The sequence below is a fragment of the Cyprinus carpio genome, chromosome B25 (genome assembly GCF_018340385.1).
Source record: "Cyprinus carpio isolate SPL01 chromosome B25, ASM1834038v1, whole genome shotgun sequence".
Lineage (NCBI taxonomy): Eukaryota > Metazoa > Chordata > Actinopteri > Cypriniformes > Cyprinidae > Cyprinus > Cyprinus carpio.
This window is the reverse complement of record NC_056621.1, coordinates 17,513,400-17,534,908: the sequence shown is the minus strand read 5'-3', so window position 1 is coordinate 17,534,908 and position 21,509 is coordinate 17,513,400. Positions and strand designations below refer to the sequence as shown.

At 35.7% G+C, this 21,509-nt stretch overlaps 1 protein-coding gene across 1 annotated transcript in view; it reads left to right on the top strand.

The window, feature by feature from the left end:
• The window catches only part of gse1a (Gse1 coiled-coil protein a), a 40,741-nt gene extending 19,545 nt beyond the window's left edge, over window positions 1-21,196 (top strand). The window contains exons 4-16 of the mRNA XM_042752730.1: window positions 2,054-2,223; window positions 2,308-2,508; window positions 6,992-7,058; window positions 9,607-10,006; window positions 12,567-12,837; window positions 14,434-14,837; window positions 15,970-16,082; window positions 16,226-16,499; window positions 17,546-17,659; window positions 17,931-18,239; window positions 18,327-18,581; window positions 19,008-19,111; window positions 19,783-21,196. Coding sequence (XP_042608664.1) covers window positions 2,054-2,223; window positions 2,308-2,508; window positions 6,992-7,058; window positions 9,607-10,006; window positions 12,567-12,837; window positions 14,434-14,837; window positions 15,970-16,082; window positions 16,226-16,499; window positions 17,546-17,659; window positions 17,931-18,239; window positions 18,327-18,581; window positions 19,008-19,111; window positions 19,783-19,920 — 2,820 coding nt within the window. The 3' untranslated portion in view covers window positions 19,921-21,196. The remainder of the gene's footprint in view (window positions 1-2,053; window positions 2,224-2,307; window positions 2,509-6,991; window positions 7,059-9,606; window positions 10,007-12,566; window positions 12,838-14,433; window positions 14,838-15,969; window positions 16,083-16,225; window positions 16,500-17,545; window positions 17,660-17,930; window positions 18,240-18,326; window positions 18,582-19,007; window positions 19,112-19,782) is intronic.
• The last annotated feature ends 313 nt before the right edge of the window (window positions 21,197-21,509 follow it).

Below are 21,509 nucleotides of genomic sequence, written 5' to 3'. Positions count from 1 at the left end.
GTGGGGGTCCTGCATGTCCATTATTTTGGTGACTCTCAGGCGCGACGGCGAGATCATGCCAGAAGTGTGTGTGTGTGTGTGTGTGTGGTTTGTTCAGCTCTCGTTCTGTGTGGCTTTGAGTTTATTTAGCGCTGCAGTCAGGGGACATCAGGAGAGACAATAGGCACTTTCCCCTGATCAAACCAGCCTCTCTCTGTTTACACAAAGAGTCTTCTGTAGCTCGGGACGGGACGGGATAGAGGAGCCAAAGCTCTTCTTTGTGCCTGCCTCGACCACACACTCACACACACTCACACACACTCACACACACGACACACACGACACACACGACACACACGCTGTTTCATCCACAGACTCTGTATTTGGAACCTATTTGCCATTGAATGGAGTTGTTTTTAAAGTAAATACATACGGGTTTATATATATATATATTTGTTTGTATAGCAGCAGAACAGTTGTCAGTCCAGTTTGGCCGCTCACACACTGTTTGGCTGTGAAGTGAAGAGACTCTTGAATGGCAAAACAAATGCTCGTACCTAAAAGGAACACATTTCAAACTTAATAGCTCCGCCCCCAAATTCACAAACATGCTATGCAACACAGGCACCTCCCCCTTCATGAGTGGACACGCCCTTTGCTGCCGATTGGCTACAAGTGTGTTTTGGTGCTCGGTCCGATCCACTTACAACAGCGTTTCTCAGAAATGGTGCACTGCACCTTTAAGTAAGAACAACTTAAACTTAACACAATGTATTCAATGTGTAAAGAAAACATATTTTTACTTTTTATGTGATGGTTTTTCAAAACCATATTAAACCGACATGAATATAAAAAGTTACATTTAACCTGCAAATGCATTTTAGAAAACACTTTATCTTAGATCCTCTGATGTGGATCTAAGATAAAGTAAAAACACAATCTCGTCCCAACATTGACTGTACGATCACAGCCATAGATCCATTTACATTAATTCTCACTTTTCCCACCAATACATAGCATCTTATATATTAAATCACTATGGCCACAGCATATGCGATGTCTGTTCAATATTTATTGATGCAGATCTACTGTATACTGACAGTTGTTGTTGTTTTTTTTACATTTGAATTCAGTTCACTGATTATTGGATTGAACTCAAGCTGAGCTCAAAGATCTAAAACTTTTTCTATGCACAAAAAAGGCCACCTGGACAGCTGGTGCAACAATCGGTTTGCATAACCAAAGAATTTCTGCACAAACTGTCAGAAACCGTCTCAGGGAAGCTCATCTGGCTCGTCTGGCACTTTGGAGAGGTGTTCTCTTCACGGATGAATCCTGGTTTTCACTGTACAGGGCAGATGGCAGACAGCGTGTATGGCATTGTGTGGGTGAGCGGTTTGCTGATGTCAACATTGTGGATTGAGCGGCAAATGGTGGCAGTGGGGTTATGGTATGGGCAGGCGTATGTTATGGACAAAGAAACACAGGTGCATTTTATTGATGGCATTTTGAATGCACAGATACCGTGACGAGATCCTGAGGCCCATTGTTGTGCCATTCATCCACGACCATCACCTCATGTTGCAGCATGATAATGCACGGCCCCATGTTGCAAGGATCTGTACACAATTCCTGGAAGCTGAAAACATCCCAGTTCTTGCATGGCCAGCATACTCACCCCCCCCCCCCCCAACCCCCGGACCCCCAGTACAGTAAAACTGCACATATTAGAGTGGCCTTTTATTGTGGCCAGCCTAAGGCACAACTGTGCAATAATCAGCATCTTGAAATGCCACATCTGTGAGGTGGATGGATTATATCAGCAAAGGAGAAGTGCTCACTAACACAGATTTAGACAGATTTGTGAACAATCTTTGAGAGAAATAGGCCTTTTGTGTACATAGAAAAAATCTTAGACCTTTGAGTTCCGCTCATGAAAAATGGGGTCAAAAACAAAAGTGTTGTGTTTATAATTTTGTTCAGTGTATATATATATATATATATAATTAATATATCTGCAAAATATTCCCGTGATGCCCTAACCATAAATGTTTTTTTTCTTCCTCTCTTTAAGGCTGATGCAGGATTAAGATGGTCCGGTCAGGAGCGTTTGGCCCCCGATCGGCCTTTACCAGGCCAGGAGAAGCCTTCCCTCTCCTTCTCTCTCCCGCCGTACCTGGGTTCAGCCCATCCCTTCAGCGTGGCCCCGAGTGCTCTGGTGCAGGACCCGCGTCTGCAGACCCAGTCAGTACAGCGGCTGTGGCTCACACACTCACACCTATACATGCTACAACGCTCTGTCACTCATCCGCTGTTCCTCTCTCTCAGCTTGTCCCGGCAGGTTCCTCATATGCTGCTAGCAGGGGCTCAGGATGAGTATGTTCGGGATGGCTTTCGCCCGTACGCCTCCGCTGATGAGCTGCGCGTGCCTTTAGGGCTCCCTCTAGGGCTCAGCCAAGGAACTGCAGCTGAAGCTCTGGCGTACTTTCACTCAGGATATTTGCCTCACCCCTCGCTCGCATCATACAGGTGCGTGCTGTGGTTTTGCTGGTTCTTTCGAATAAACCTTCCTATATGAGACATGAAAAAGAATGATTTTATATCTTAGTAGTAACTCATTACGTGCAATCTGAATTACATAATCGGATTCCAAAATGTAAGTACTTGTAATTAGATTACATATTAAAATGGTCAATCAGATTACAGTTACTTTTTTATGGATTACATGATTAAATATTATTCAAATAACGGCAGTAAATTATTCTTAAATTATTGATTCTCCCTAATTCTTCTTTTTTTTTCCTTTTAAATGTTTATTTCTTAAAAGTCATGCTGCTTGTCATACCATTTAGCTTTGACTATATACACAGATGTCTTGTGAATAAGATTACGGAAAATTTAAGAGTGTAATGTATGTCATTGCTGTTTTCGTATTTGCTCATAATGCAAGTTCAAAACAAGTTTGATAAAAAGTAATCTAAAATGAATCTAAAAAGTAGTCAGAATACACTACCTAAAATGAATAACCTAGATTACATTACTAAATGCAGTTTGCATGATGTAATCTGTAATCAGTAATGGACTACAGTTTGTTAGTGATTCCCTCAGCTCTGATCTTAGGCCCAAGTACACTTTAGTTTTGATGCAAATGTTTAGCATGTACATGCAGCAGAACACACCTGCTGCCTTTCAAAGTGTATTTGATATTGTGTGATCGTCACGTCTTTGTCCAGTATTTGCAATATTTCGTACTCTATTAAACATATTATTATTATTATGTTCGTACTCTTTTAAACTAGAGTATCATCTATCTATTAACCATCTCGGTTTGTTGTTCTTCTGCCTCCTCCTCTTGTTTTCAACTGTGACACAATGACCCAGACAGTGGCGACACCTTGTGGACAAACTTATTTTTAGTAATTTCAGTAGGAGTCTACGCAATTCAGCAAAGCATTTCGTCATGTAGATTTTGCATCGGGTTCATTTGGTCACGCATGTTCGCCATGTTGCCCTGAAGAATGCTGGTTGGTTTTAAAGCGATATCTGTTTTAGCTGTGCTTCATACATTACTACACTACTGATAATAAACAGTGGACTGCGATGTCGCCATAATTTCATCTGAAGTATCCTTTAATTTGGATGCAAATACTTTTGACGCAAAATAGCGTACAGCAATACACACAGTCATAAACACAGACGCATAAGCGCTAGAAAAATTCATCCTTGTCCAGTGTTTGTGCTATTTCTCTCCAGAAGTCATAAGCGATAAATATCTGTACTCTTTTAAAGTAGTTGCATGTATTTCTGTCAGTTGTTGTTGCGTGTCCAGTAGTTTGTTGCTTTTCCGTCTTCTCTATCTTCTTTTCAAATGCAAAATGACTTGTAGAGTGTCGCCACCTTGTGGACAAATGAAATTCCAGTCATTTCAGTAGGAATCTATGCAATCCAAAATTTCATGTGAGGGTGAATACTTTTGCATTGGTTTCATTCGGTCATGCAAATTCAACATGTTGGTTTGAAAGTGATTTCGGTTTGAGCTACACTACTGATAGCAAAAAATTGAACTTTTTGGTTTGCTAAATGTTTAATCTTCAATTTAGACGCGAATGCTTAGCATTTGCATACAGCTGAACGCAAAGCCATACAAAGTATAATCCGATTTGTTAGTGTGCACAAATACAGGTGCTTGACACCAGATTCATCGTCATCCAGTGTCTGTGCTATTTCTCTCCAGATGTTATAAGCGATAAAATATCTCTGTACTCTTTTAAACTACGGTTGCATGTATCTCTTAACAGTCTCAAAGGCATTGATTTTGTTGCGTGTCCAGTAACTTGTTGTTCCATCTCTTCCATCTCTGTCAACTATGAAACAACAACCCGAACAGTGGCGCCACCTTGTGGACAAACTTATTAATGTAAAAAAAAATCAAGGCGCATGCGCAAGATGAGCGTTCTAAGTAAGCATGGTTAGAAGAAATCTGGATGTGCATGTACAGGAGTACTATGCTGATGATGAAATGTACTTAACGCACCCTGTATGCAAAAGTACACAGGTTGCAGGAAAAATATTGTGACATTTAATGTTGTTTCACAATTTTCACAGACAAAATCTAGCAGTCTCAGTAGGAATTTGGGGTCATTTGAATATTCAAACTTGCCAGGTTGTTTGCCACATTTCACTGATTTAATAACCAATATTACTCCATAGTTTATCACAGTTTATCAGCATAATGTGGCACTAACTGCACTAAGGTCATGTATTCACTAAAATCATTCTCAGGATAAAAAATGTGTGAAAAATGCTTTGGATAAGTGTCTGCCAAATGCATACATGTAAATGTTTATCTCAGTAACTATTTTTGCATGTGTCCTCTGATCTGGCCGTTGCTTATATTACACCACAGTTATTACATTGCTGATAGTTGCTGATCGATGATTCCAATGTTTGGCTGCGAGCCCAGATATTTGACCTTAGTTTTACACCACCAGAGATGGTTACTTGCTTTATAGGGATGTTTTGATGACGTGTATTTTAGTTGATCCACAAGATTTTAATGAAATTGCATCAAGTGACATTTCAAACTATATTAATATTTGTGTGACTCTGAACATTCGGATCAGCTCAGCTATTCGGTGTGTGAATGTTTGGCACGATGTCTCGTCTCCTGCACATGATTTAATGGCTTTAATGAGGGGAAGTGAACCTCAGGCTTGGACACACACACACACACACACACACACATGAACAGATGTACTCCTGTCTGAGACACAAACTCCCAAGATAAAGTACACACACATATCCTAACGTATGTATGTATGTCAAGTCTGTTCTTTTTGTATGCCAGATTTTTCAGTCCTTTAACAAAACCCACTCCAGAACTGAGTATTTCCTTGATGTTCATATCATAATAGACATTTATTAAATATATTTTTTGAGCATCCTTTGCGGGCTATGACTGCCTTGAGTCTGGAACTCATGGACATCACCAGAGACTGGGTTTCCTCTTTTGTGATGCTTTGCCAGGCCTTTACTGCAGCTGACTTCAGTCATTGTTTGTTTGTGGGTCTTTCTGCTTTAGTTTTGTCTTCAGCAAGTGTAATGCTGCTCAGTCGGCTTGAGATCAGGATATTGACATTGAATATTCCACTTTTTTACCTTTAAAAACTCCTGAGTTGCTTTTGCTCTGTATTAATCTACATATTAAAGAGCTGTAATTCCTTAACCGTTCCTCTAGTTTTGATGAGAATACCCTCAAATGAAAGTTTAGAGTTTGAACTTTAAGCATATTCATACCATATTATGTACCATATTCATTATATAACTGTAACTTGAATATGTTTTTGTCAACTGCTAAAATAATAACAAATGTGCAATGTCCAAATATATATTGACTTGTGTATGTATAGGTTATTGCTAAATTGTGTGTATATTATATATGCAATATTATAGATGAATTAAAATTAATTGCATATAATTATTAAATATTTTTTATACTGCATAACATGAACATTTTCCACCCAGTCACTGAACGTTTTTTTGCTACTATACCTTTTATTAAATATAATATAATATAATATAATATAATATAATATAATATAATATAATATAATATAATATAATATAATATAATATATTGTAATGTATTAAATTCTGATTAATGAATGATTAATTGTGTGTAACATTAATTAATTCTATAATTGTATATATTAATAAATTACGTTAATTACACAAATATTTTAGTTACTTATTAGATATAAATATTTGAATAATCTTATACACATTTTTATACTGCATTCTGCATTTTATACTGCATTCTGTTGTATATTATATGCAATATTTATGGCCATTTTCCACCCTCTCACTGAACCTAAGAATTAAAAAGGCAATTTTTGCCGTTTTTACATTTTCTAAAATATAATAAATAAGTTTTATTCTTTGTTTATTCCAGAATCCTTTATTATTACATATATGTGTGTGTGTGTGTTTAATGACTATTTTCTACACTTTCACTGAACCTAAAAATGAAAGTCTTTTCTTGCCACTGTACCTTTAAAACGTTGCCTCTGCTCTAACTGGCTTAACTTTGAATGCTGAATAGATATTGATATGTGTATATATATACACAGTCATAACGTTCTCATGTTTCTGATGTCATTACATTATGAGTCTGAGAGATGTTTTTGCAGATTAATTTCAGTGTTTGATCTGGATGGACTGGACTTTGTTTGTATTTGTCCATATAGTCTTTGATTTGTAAAGTGCAGGGAATGTCCTGTTCTTCTATATGCATGGACAGTCTTTCGGTTTGATCCTCTTTTGTCATCTCTCTCTGTCTCTGTCCGTCTGAATAACACCCTCAGCGTGTGTGGATGTGGTGAGACTCACTGACAGAAATAGGCAGTGCTGTTCATGTCGCAGGGCCAGAGAGCAGAAGTTAATGAACGCGCCGGTTATTTATAGAGGCACTAATTAGCTGCTCTCTCTGTCTCTGCTTCCTGTGGCTGATCAGGATGGAGGACTATTACAGTCTGTCTGCCCTGCGCTCACATTACTACCCGCTTCCAGAGGGGGTTAAAGTGGGGGGTGCCTGCCCTCCACACCGGTCTCCTGCTGGCCACTACATAACACAGCCCATGCCCAGCGTTCAAGGCGTTATACACCTCCCGACACCCTCCACGACAAGTCGCTGTCAGCGTGCACTGCATCTTCCCTGTAGAGGAGAGGTACATCAACAACACACACACACACACGCACAAACACACGCATTCGCGAGTACGACACACGCACAACGTACCAAACCGCTGACGCACACACACGCACAACACTCCACACACAACACGCACACACACACGCACAACCGACACAAATACCACACATACACGCACACCACACACAGCACACACAACACACACACCACACACACACACACACACACAACCACACACGCATACACACACCCATCATGCAACAGCACCACAGCATACACCCACACACCCCACAGCACGCACGCACACACACAGGCATACACACACATACAACCAACTCCACACATACACCACACAAACGAGCGCAACACACCACACACACACACAACACACACACAACCACACACACAACACAACTACGCACACGCACACACACACACACACACCACACACCACACGTATACAACACACACTCATGCACGCGCACACACTACACACACGCACACACACAGGCACACACACACATACAAACATACACGCACACACATACAAACACATACACACACGCACACACACACACACACACACACACACACACGCACGCACACACACACGCATACACACACACGCATACACACACATACGCACACACACACACACGCACACACACACATACACACACACACACACATACACACACGCACACACATACACACCTGCACGCACACACACGCATACACACACACACACGCGTACACACACACACATGCACACACACACACACACAGCATACACACCCACACACACACACAGACACGCACACGTATTATACACACACACACACACGCACACACACACAATACACACACGCACACACATACACACACGCACACACATACACACATGCACGCACACACACGCATACCACACACACACGCACACACACACACATGCACACACATACACACACAGCGTACACACCCACACACACACAGACACGCACACGTATACACACACATGCACACGCACACACACACACACACACACGCAACAAGATGGTATTTATAGTTATAGTGGCCGCAAATTGAATCCCTTATTTATCGTCTTCACCATCTGATAAAGACAACACTGAAAAAAAATAGGTGTAGAAACAATCTGACTCAGAAATTGCTGGTAAATTACAGAGAATTGCAAGCAGTTACTGAGAAACAGCATTGAATTAAATATGAAACACTGAAGTATAAAAACTGAAATGGTATTTTCTTGTAATGTAAAACATACTATAATAATCTAAAAAAAATATATTGTTTACATGTTAGACTCTGTTTATGCATTGAAATTTAGATAATTTAGTTTAATTTAATATTTCTTTTCATCATTTAAATGTATAGCATTTTATGCAGTATACTTATTTATATATTTATTATATTTGTTATATTTATATAATATTTGATAACACGTTGACATTAAAATTAAAATTTTATATAATATAAATTAATTGAATATATTAATTTATTTATTACTTTGTCAAATATTTAATATATTGTATTATTTCATTTTGATTAATCTATATTATATGTAGACTACTTAAATTAAACTAATCTGAAATTAAGAATTAAATCAGATGTTTTTGCTGCTGTACCTTTTATAATACATATAATTCTTTATTTATATAGAATTTAGATTTTTATCATTTATATTTGTTTTTATTTTTACATTACGTGATTAATTTTATGAATGTTATAATGATAAATAATTGTTATTAAATTATATAATATTAGAATATTATAAATTCATAGATTAAATTTTATTTATTACATGCAATTATTAAATATGTAATTAATTGTAATTATTATATGTGTCTATTCTCCAACTGATTACTGACTCCTGACTTTTTGTAAATAATTTTATTATCTATTTACTTTATGTATTCTTTTTATTAAATTACCTTTTTTCATATTTATTTTGTATTATTTTTATTTAATTTACTTTTTTTTTTTTTATTTAATAGAAATATCAAATTAAATTACCAGAAATTTCATCATTTAAAAACTGACCGCGATGTCATATTTTGTAATATTTTTCTTTGTGCCTATCATCAGTTTTTCCATCTACAATGAATGTTACTATTAACCGGCTATCTTTCTCCTTCCTGTATTCACCTCTATTCAAAACTTTAACCATGTTTTTACCAAAAACTTCATGCAAATCTACTTTTACATGCTGCATTATATATACAAATTCACATGCTGCTCCTCTAGAGCATTAAATTCTACTCAGTGATTGTTTGAGTGGTGATTATGTGTGTAAATATGATCATTCCCACACCAGCATATGATATTCTCCCATATCTCACACACACACAAAGTTCCTGGTCCTCCAAAGCGAACATCATCAACACTCTCCCATGTTCCCGCAGCCTCTTGCTGAGTGTATTCCTCTGGTTCCTGTCGAGAGTGTTGCATCTCACACCATTCATATGTGTGTGTGTGTTTCGACCCTCCGCAGGCTGCAGATGGAAGAGGAGCTTCGCCAGCAGGAGAGGGAGCGAGAGCGAGAGCGAGAGAAGGAGCGGACACGTGAAATCGAACGAGAGCGGCAGTGGGAACAGGAGGTGCAGAGAGAGAAGCAACGAGAGCTGGAGATGAAAAAAGAGCGAGGCAGAGACGTCCAGGCGGTCAAGGCCATGGAGAAACGCCATCTGAGTCTGGAGCCGATGGCCAACACACACTCGATCTCTCAGCCTTATCTGTACACACACCGGCAGCCCGTGAAGGAGCGAGGCAGGCTGGAGGAGAGACTCGCTGCTAACAGAGCCGGTATGACAGAGAGAGATCCAAACACACGGTGAAACAAGCAATATTAACATTCTTCTTCTGGAAAACACAAAAGAAGATACTTTGAAGAATGTACCTGCTGTTACAATGGAAGTCCATGGGGTCCAAAAGTTTCAAGCTCCAAAAAGCACATAAAAGTAGTTCATCTTAAACAAATTGTGTGAGGAACTGAAATATGAGCCATGCACAAATAATATAATAGTATTTTGGCTATTATTATAATAAATCAATATTCAGATTCTAGTATAATGGAAAATATACATTACTGTTTAAACGTTTGGAATAATTGGTATATATATATATATATATTATATATATATATATATATATATATATATATATATAGTATATATATATATATATATATATATATATATATTTTTTTTTTTTTTTTTTTTTTTTTTTTTTTTGAAAGGTCTGTTTTGCTCACCTAAGCTGCATTTATTTGATAAAAACAATACTAAAAACATAATACTGTGAAATATTATTGTATTTGTTAGTTCATTTAGTTACATTTTATTTTAATAATTTAAATGTAGAACATTTTATACAGTATACTTATTTATATTTATTATATTTTATATATTTCATTTATATTTATATAAAATTATATCAATATTAATAAATATTAGTATTATTTTCTTCAGCCATTAAATATATTTTATTATTATTTTATTTTAATTTATTTTTTATGTTTATTTATTTAATTTAATTTATTTATTTAATTTGATTCTGTACCTTTTATATAATGCATATACTTATTCTATATTGATATAGAATTTAGATTTTATAATCTATATTTATACCAGTGTATTTTTTTAATTATGTGATTAATTGTAAGAATATTATAATGATATATAATAGTTATTCAATTATATATTTAATAATATTGTTATTATATAGATTAAATTAAATGTATTACATACAATTATTACATATATTTAATTAATTACATTATTTTATGCATCTGTTCATACTACACATGTAATGGATGTCCAGGATACAATTAAATCTAGAACTATACTCTATATTTATATCAGTGTTTTTTATTAATTAAATACAGTAATACTGTGAAATGTATTGTAAAATGTAATTTATTCCTGTGATCAAAGCTGAATTTTCAGCATCATTACTCCAGTCTTCAGTGTCACATGATCCTTCAGAAATCATTCTAATATGCTGATTTGGTACTCAAGAAACATTTATTATTATTAGCGATGTTGAAAAGATTTATTTTAATTGCATTGCATTGCATTGCATTTATTTTATTTATTGGTTAAATTATTTTTATCCATTTAATATCATGATGCAATACATCTGTTTTAAGACATCATTCACATATTTACTTCTGAACATAAGTTACTTATTGCACATTTCATGCAGCTGGTTTCATGAATATTCAACATTTAAATTATGATTGACGTTCATAATTCCTGTGTTTAATTTCTCAGAACTTGTATTACCTGCAGCTTCAGTAACTGATTGCATCGCTCATGGCTAATCAGTAATTAATATAGTCTGATGAATCATCTGTCAGCTTATTTTCCTGCATCTGGATGGGTCTGTGTTTGGAGAGACCCAGAGGATGGCAGCTGTTAATCATAGTTTGGCTGCCGTCTCAGTGAAGGCAGAAGCTTTGATGCTTGCTCTCCATAATTGTATAATAGCAGATGAATGAGAGCATTCAGGTGAATCCCATGATTCATGATGAAAACACCCTCATGCACACGCATAAACTACTTGAAATGGTTTGAGGATCCGCTCAGATGCATTCGTTCAGTTCAGAAAACTGATGAAACTAAAACTCTTAAAGGTAGATTTCGTCAATTGAGAGATTGGAAATAAAATAAAATATACATTTTAATTGGAGAGAAAACCTAAATGTACGAAAAACACTTTAGAAATTAAAAATGTTAAGCTGAAGTAATAATAGAAAATAGAATAAATAGAAAGAATAGAATTCAAATAGAAATATTTAAAAATACACTGATGAAAAAACTTTTTAAAAATGTACAAATCTGAATTGGCAACTGAAATAAATATATTTAAGCTGAAGTAAACTTAAACTGAAATAAATAAAATAAATAAAGCTAAAGAGAAATATAGCTTAGAAAAATGAGTAAAAATGCATTTAACAAAATTACTTAAATTTACACACAAAAAAAAAGAAAAAAAAAAGAAATTAGAAATGTTGCTTTGGCAACTAACTAAAATAAGTTTAATGTTGAAATACTGGAATTACTAAAAATAAAATAAAAAATAAATTAAAGCTATATAAAATAACATTACAAATATTTTTTATATTAAAAAAATAAGGCCAAATCACATAAAATTACTAGAACAAAAACTAAAATTAAAATGAAAACTGAAAATATAAAAATAAAAGCTTTTAGTAAGAACTACGGTGTTTCTTCATAACAATGTGTCATAGAAGACGTTGCTATTTTGGTCCTTCTAGTATATTTAATACATATTAATGAAACATTTGCACTTTGAGAAGCACATGTTTATTCATCTATGCATCTGTCATCTCTCGATGCAGACAAAACCAAAGAAACGCCGCTGTTCACGCCTCAGTCCGGTCCATACTCATCCTCAGGAGGTCTTTCATCCATCTCAACCTCAGGTCCCGGCCTCTCCTCAAGCGTGCAGTTTGGGAAGAGCCACCGGCCCATGGTGTCTCCCATGATGCTCCAGCGGCAGGAGGAGGACAGATGGCTCGGCAGACAGAGAGCACTGAAGGTGGAGAGAGCGGACAGACACGGCCAGGAGTTTCAGCAGCAGGAACCAACAGATCAGAGAGAGATTCACAGGTCGGTGAAAACTCCAGCCAAACATCAAATCACATGTTTTATGCCACATGTATCATCTACGATGATAATATAGCAGTTGTTGTTGTTGGAATAACCCCAAAACTCAACAAATGAAGGCAAAAATGTATGCTTTCTTGAATATCAGTGCAAATGCAAATGTAATATTAAATTATTTCTAAATTCATCAAGTTAATATTGTACTACATTTTGTTTAAAAAACTCAGTATGTTTAATGCCTGAATGAATCACTGTTTTTAAATGAATCAATGATTCATTGATCCGTTCATAAAAACCACTCTGTTCTTGACTGAATCAACCGTTTGAACGAATCGGTTGAATAAATGACTCAGTGACTCACTCATTAAGACAGTGACTTGCTGTCATCTACCGCCAGATTTAGTCGTATTTAAATATATTTATTTAATGTATTTCTGTTTATTTTTGTATTATTTTATTTGTCAGACAGAGGCCTGAGGGCGGATAATTTGTTTAATTTTATATATTAAATTTAACTGTTTAATTTAACAGATTATACAAGGTTTAAATTGATACTTATGTATCATATTTAAAATATAAACTCTAAAATAATTTCATAACTGAAAATTCTAAATAATTAAAAATTTTAAATAATAATAATTTTTACAATATTAATCTCACAGCATTATTTATGCTATTGTAATTACAGTGTAAATACATCTGAATACCACTTCGGATGCTGCTTCTGTGTCAATCCTGTGCAAAAAAATGGATTTTGTTTATATGATTTTATTTGATTGGTCTACAGAGTTTTATTGTTCCAAATCAATGCATTGAATAAATGTAAATGAAGTTGACAAAAGATAATGGATACATCTAAAAAGAGTAGAACATTTGTAAATAAAGGTAAAATACGTGTTAAAAAGTAATTTTAAGGTGGCAGAAATGCCCTTATAAACGTAAAAAAATACGTGTTAAAAAGTAAATTTAAGGTGGCAAAAAAGGGCTTTATAAAGGTAAAAATGTCACTTTGAAATCAATTTAAGTTGGCAAAAAATTGCCCTTATCCACCTTTTTCTTCCCATAAGAGAGAGCGTGCCCCTTTGTAAATTTTATGGGTCTAGCTTCTGGTCTCATCTGCATCCAGCTATTTTTAGCTGTTTTGATGCTTGAAATTGCAAATTGGTGTGTTTTGCCATATTATTTTATTATATTATCATAATTATGAACACACTGGTTTGTAATGGAAACAGCTTTACCGTTTACTGCACTGTGATATTCTTCTCGTTAATTCTCTATAGCAGCTAATGAACCAGGAGTCTCACCCATAGGCTTACTTCTGCGTTAAAGAATAAGGTGGATCAAGGTAAAAATGCCCCTTAAAAGTCAGTTAGTCAGTTTATGGGGACATACAGTATATTGCCTCAGAGTGTAAAAGTACTGTGAAATGAATATTGCACAGAAAATGAAGACTATGAAAAGCTTCGGAAGTCTACTCATCTGTCCAAGACAAGCATAAACCTGTGATTTTTGTCAGTATGGCACACCCCATCTGTTCCTGTGGCGTGTGATGACACTGTCCTCTAGTGGTGCTCTGTAGAAATGTTTTGTGTGTTTCAGGTTTGGCGCGGGTGTCAGAGACATACCTCCGCCTCTGGGAGCTCCGCCGCCTCTCATCACCCCCAAACCTCTTCCTCGGGACCAGCACCCCTCTCCTCCCGCACCCAGCAGCTTCTGGAACCCCGTCTCCCTCCTCCGCTCGCCCTCCGACCGCCCTCTGTCCCACATCCACCCTTACTCAGGCCACAGCAGACCAAAACCTCCAGAGGAGGACGTCAGGCGGGTCAGTGGCCAGAGCCAGCAGAGGCCCGCCTCCTCCCAGTCAGACAGCAGGCCACCCCAGGGGCCGGCTCTGGACAGGACAGACCCCATGATGGTGTACGACCAGGCTCTCCAGCAGCACAGGAGACTCGTCAGCAAGCTTGACCTGGAGGAGAAGAAACGCAGCGAAGCCAGAGAGAAAGGTACGCAGTAGAAGACAAGACTGTTAAACAAAACTTCAGCTTATTCCTTAAGATGCCTATCAATTTATCTATCAGACAGGGTTCTGAAGGTGGAGAAAGTATGAATATTTGTTTGTTTGTTTGTTTATCTAGCTCAGAGAGTTCTGAAGGTGGAGAAAGTATGAATATTTATTAATTGGTTTATTTATCAGATTTATCATTTCTAAAAATTAAGTAAAAATATTTATCAATCAGAAAGATTCTGAAGGTGGAGAAAGTATACATTTATTTATTTTTATTTTATTTTTTTAATCAGTCAAGATTTCTGAAGGTGGAGAATAAATAAATATTTATTTACTTATTTGCCAGAAAGAAATTTCTGAAGATGGAGAATATGTGTGTGTGTGTGTGTATTTATTTGTTTATTTATTTAATATGCTTAAAGCTTATATATATATATATATATATATATATATATATATAAAAATTTTATATAATATATAAAGATTGTGAAAAGTTGTATAAAAGGTAGAAAAAAATAGTGGTGTATTATGTGATTATATTTAGAATATATATATATATATATTATATTTAGTGATTATATTCACTAAATCATATCAGTTATTTTGGCCAGTATTATAGTTTTTTTTTTTATCGATATAATTAATTTAACTTTTTTATGTATTTAGTTTGTAAATATATTATAAAATATATACGTTTTATTTATATATTTTGTTCATATTTAGGTTTTTGTATTTAAATTATTTAAGGATTAAATTTAACAGATGTCAAAATTCTATCTGATGCTGATAAACCATACATTTTTTTTGTTATAGCTGATATTAAAATATGACCATATTTTGAATTAAATTTAAGCATCACAATATTTGACTGTATAGAAAGACAAGTCAATATTCATTTTAAGATTAGCTAAAGCTTACATGTAACAACAGTGTTATTAAATTATTAGTAACTGTAAAGATAAGTGAGCGTTAGATGATGGCAAAGGTCATCTAATATAAGAACAGAGGAAATACAGTAAGCTGGACAATCAAATATCCAGCAGTAACCGATATATATCTGCTTCTGTACTCAAATGTATTCCTCCATCCATCCGTATCGTGTCTTTCAGTTGTTTTGTAATAATCTTCAGGTTATTACTATGAATTAGACGACTCTTATGATGAGAGCGATGAGGAGGAAGTTCGAGCTCATCTGAGAAGAGTCGCTCAGCAGCCTCCTCTCAAACTGGACGCGTCTTCAGAGGTACACTCACACATTTCATCAGTCAATGACAACAGCAGCGAGCACTACTGAATGAACAGCTACAGTCATGCTAGGAACCCCAATACTCAGAAAAGCTAGTATTTCATAGCACTCTCTCACAGTCACTGTGTTTCTCTCTGCAGAAGACAGAGTTTCTGTGTTTGTTTGGACTGACGACGCTCTCTAAGCGCGATGAGCTGCTGGAGATGAAGAGGAGGAAGAGGAGGAGGATGCTGCAGGAGCGAGTCCCTTCACCCTCAGCAGTGCCGAATAAACGTAAGACTCCATCTCCTCCTCATCCTCCGCTCAGCACACGCTTCACTCCGGAGGAGATGGACCGCACGGAGGAGCTGGACGACAAGAAACACTTCCTCAGCATCTTCAGCCTCAGCCATGTCAGTCAGGAAGAAAGACAAAGTACGTAAACACACACACACACACACACACACACACACACACACACACACACACACACACTAAATACTGTCACAGTCACATTGCCAGTGCTGAAGAGGCTAGAGAACTATACCTAATAATTATCTAATCATTTAAACTTAAATATAAATAATATAAAAATTATTTTATGTAAAATGTAAATAATAATAATATAAAATACATACATTAATAAATACATTTCTTATTAATAAATATAAATATTTTTATAATTATATAATATGTAATGTATACTTAATTTAAATGTTAATGTTTATATATATATTTATATATATATTTTTTTTTTTAATCTGAATATTTATTTTGCTATTTTAAAAAGGTAAAATACCACATTTTATAAAATGCGATTATGAATAATTATAAGAAATGTAAATTCAAATTGTAAATAAAATGTGTGTGAATATAGTAATGTTTTTATAAACATCTATATATAGAATTAATTATAAAATAAATATTCTGTAAGATTGACTGTTATATAAATATTATATTGTATACTTTATATATTATAAATAAATAAAATATTATAAATAGACACACACACACACACACTGAATATTTATTTTGCTAATTTAAAATAAAATACCAAGCATTTTATAAAATGTAATTATAAATAAATAAATATAAAACGTCAAATAAAAAAAACATATAAACATTTACAATTTATGTAAATATAAATATACACATTTTAATTTATATATATATATATATATATATATATATATATATATATATATATATATATATATATATATATATATATATATATATATATATATATATAATTTTGAATATTTATAACTTTCAGTATCTTACGGAACATGCAGGAACTCCTGGGACTTGAGTAATTTTCTTTATTATTATTAGTTCATTAAAACTGATTTGCTTTATTGAATAAGATATTTCACGAGAATAATTTTGATTATTCAGATTTGTTTTAAAGTCTAAGTGCATTACAATTTGACAAATAGAGTGTGGTCCAATGAATTATTTCTTCTTTTATTTTACGTCAGAGAATAAGAAGATCATGGACGTGCTGGAAGCCATCAAACAAAAGACTGTTACCCTGGACACCCTCAGATATGCTACAGATACGCCCTGTTCCAGCCCGGCCACTTCAGTGTCTGGTAAGAACAACACATTCAGATACAGCTTTAAACAAAGGATTTAGTTTACATTTTCTCACGTTAAAAAATAAATATGTCCTCATGTTGTGTCACGTTTACACACTGCCTCAGAAACTTTCGTCCGTCATAAAAAATAAAATTGGACCAAGTTCGATTTTCTGCGTTTTCACATTCGTAGCAAGCATTTTGATAGGAAAGGATGACGAATATGATAAAACTGCAAAAAACACATACGAAAATTTCAGACTCTTTGCTTTCTCCCATCATACAGCTGTCCCGCATCTCAATCAGTCAGTCAGTAATGTTCACCCTGAACCCCAAAATCACTTGTCCGAAAACCATCACCTGCCTCTAGACCCACCACCACTGGCTCCTCTCCACGCTCAAGGCCAACCCAACCTGACGTCCCCGAGCAGAAGAGACCCGAGCCTGCAGGCCAGCGCTCCGCAGCCCCTCGCCCGACCCAAAGACCCGCCACCGAAACCCCCCAGCTGGGAGCGAATAAACTCTGAGGAGTTCACACAACACTTCCACAAGTCCGTGCTGCAGTCCTCTCAAACATCCCAGCAGAAACAGAAAGGTGACGATGGCTCCCTCTACAGTCAAATTTAAGAAATACATCCAGAGATGTTTTGCTTAATGTTTTTTGCATTTTATATCCCAACAGGTGGAGCGAGTGAGCAGTTTGAGCCTCCTGCGCTTCCACCTCCAGGCCTCCAGAGGGCAGTAAACAAACTCCCTAACGGCCAGAGCAATGGCCACTCCTGCCATATATCAGCCCAACGTGAGTCTCCAGGCGTGAGGAACGACTTCTCAGCCGAGGAGGGCATCAGTTCGGATGAAGACGAGGAAGAGGAGTCGTTCGGTCCCAGATGGAGGGGGATTGAGTCGATATTTGAGGCGTACGGGGAGTACATGGAGGGTACGTTGATGGACATTATTTGGATAAACAGTGAACAGTGTGTCACTTTCAAACCAAGCACCAAAGCAGCTAGGGATGCACGATAAATATCGGCCGATAATTAATGCGCATCTCATCAGTAAAGTCGGTTCTTTCGAAAGTCGATATTTATTGTGCACCCCTAAAAGCAGCAAATTTGCCTGAGCAGCTTGAACCTGTTGGGAGTCTGTGTTAGGAAACTTTTCGGCCTTGCACCAAATTGCATGAATTTCTTGATTTCGTCCTTGAAAATTTGCCAGATAATGTTAAACGCACATTTAGGCTGCTTTGAATTGTCTGTGGTTGCGGAATATTGGCTTTTTGGAGTGCATGTTTGCATTCTGCTGTATGATTATTGTGTATTGCTCACCTGTCTTTCTCTCTCTTTACTGTCTATCTCTCTTTCAGAGAAAAGTATCGAGCAGAAAGTTCTCCAGAGCGAGTGTAGACGTCTGGAGACGCAGCATTACAATCTCACTCTCACAGCCGAACAGCTTTCTCATAGCATGAGGGTAAAAATATATTGCATTTGTATTTTCTATTGTTTGTATTCAATAATAATATTCAATATTCAATAATAATAATAATAAAGTATATAACAATAATAATAATTTGCATGGTTTGATGTGACATGAGCTAAGTGATCGTTAGATTTAATCACAATTGGTAGCGCAATTTATTATAATGCTTTTTTCCTCAATTGGTCAGAACAAAAGTGACAGATTTGTTTAGATGACAATATCCGGTGACAATTCTTATTTGGGTCATATATTCCAAGACGTACAGTAGGCTATGATTCCTAAGTACAGTATCCACACATGCTCCTCAAAACATTAGATTCATCCGCGCTAAACGCACAACCTGCGCAAGGAAGATAATTGCGCAAATAGCTGCAATTGCAGGTTTCAAACAGAGATGGCGACAAAGAGGCAAAACTTACGCACAGCAGCTTTAATTTCTCCAACGATCCATCGCAATGTGGTTAAGCAGCGAGTTACTGTGTCGTTGAACAGGAAACACACTCTTGCCTGATATTTGGCTTTGTGGACAATCACACTCACAGCAGCAATAGCGCACCCTTGTGTCAGCTTTGAAATCTACCAATTGTCAATGGGTTATTTTGTCAAATTTGAGTAAATATTGTTTAAACAATGTATGTTTTCCCTCTTTCCCCCATAACTAGGACCTATTGGCTCAGAAGCACAACCTGGCGTTGAAGAGAGATCGTATGCAGGCCGAACTGGAGCACATCAAGAAATGTTTGACATTGCCATTATTACACTGGCACAGAGGATACTACAAGAGACCCTCACCGAGGTGACCTGAAGATGGACGACAGCACGAGCCACAGAGATCAACATCTACTGAACGTGTGATGATTTCAGCTTTGGCATGAGAAAGATACACAAGCTAATGCAATCTCTGACGCCTCACTGTGACTCACTGCACTACAAGTCCAACCACTAGATACAACAAAACAGGCATTCAGCAGCAATCGAAATATCCATTACTTGACGTACGGATTAAATCTGACTGGACTTTTGCCAAGAGGTGCATAAACCCAAGCCAGAGCTGGATATGCCCTTAATATTGATCTCTCCTATATTTGGTGCAAAACTCTTCTACTGGACGATGAGCTGATGTGGAACTGAGTTTAAATGTTTTCATATTTATACAGTTTTTAAAAGAATATGATTGTGTAAAATACTGTCAAATCACATTTTTGTATGTTTTTATTCTTAATGGTTAATTATAAAAAGGACTGTAATTTGAAATCTAAATATTTTAATGCTTTTTGCAGGGGGAAAAATGTGTTGATAAGGTACTGCTGGTCAGAAATGTTGGTGGAAGAAAAAATGAAGTGGGTTGAATTGAGTTTTCATTTCAGAATCTCTTCAGAGGCTTTAGTTTATTAAATGTAGTTGTCAGATAGTCATGAGAGTGTTTGTCTAGGACAGTGTTTCTATATGTTTTGTTATTCTCTCTTCGTCTCCCACCAAACCAAAATTACAACGCCATATATATTATCCACCAGTACACGGCTATTTGAAAATAGACACTAAAATAAACCGATCCAGTGTGAGAATTAATGACAAATGGCATATAATAGTTAACAGACCAGCAGTTCATTTACATTCAAGTATGAAGTCAATCAATCGTGATTCATTATCAAAAAAATCTAAATTATTATGTATAAAATAATAGAAATAAACGCAAACGAAATAGAATACCCAATGTAGCAAGTGCAATATTTAAGTAATGGCAATTATTAAAATTACGATACAATAATCAACTGCATATTATTACATATTTTGTTTAATTTAGAAATTGAATTGATATCTGAATCACTTCTAAGATGATTATGAAATGCTACTAATGGACCTTATAAAATAACATTCTGTTAAACATTATATGCTTATTTAATACTGTCTGTTATGGATTTATTATAGTCATGGAAGTAATTATAAAGGGTTACCCAAATGTTTTTATGAATAACTTGGCCAATATGTTTTAATTTTCAGCCTAGCTGCCATGAGAAGAATCATTTTATATAGAAATTAGTGCCACTCTGATTTGTACAGCAGCAGCAACTGAAATTTTTTTTTAAAAAAACTTGTTTTTGCTTTATTATTAATTATAATCTAAAACTGAATACACTTGAAATGTTGAATTTTAAAGAAGTGTCCAATGCCACGAGTTGAGAAGTGTGTCTCAAGACGTCTATTCTCCACTTTTTCTTTATGACTTTTATTGCATATTGTTTAAAACACGAATGGCTTACGGAAAATCTGTTTGTAGGAGATGGAGCAGCCATGATGGTTATGGCAAAAAGAGGGCGAAAAAAGAAATCTGTAAAATGTTTTAGTTGTCATTTTTAGTGGAATGAAATGTGAGTTAATATATTATTTC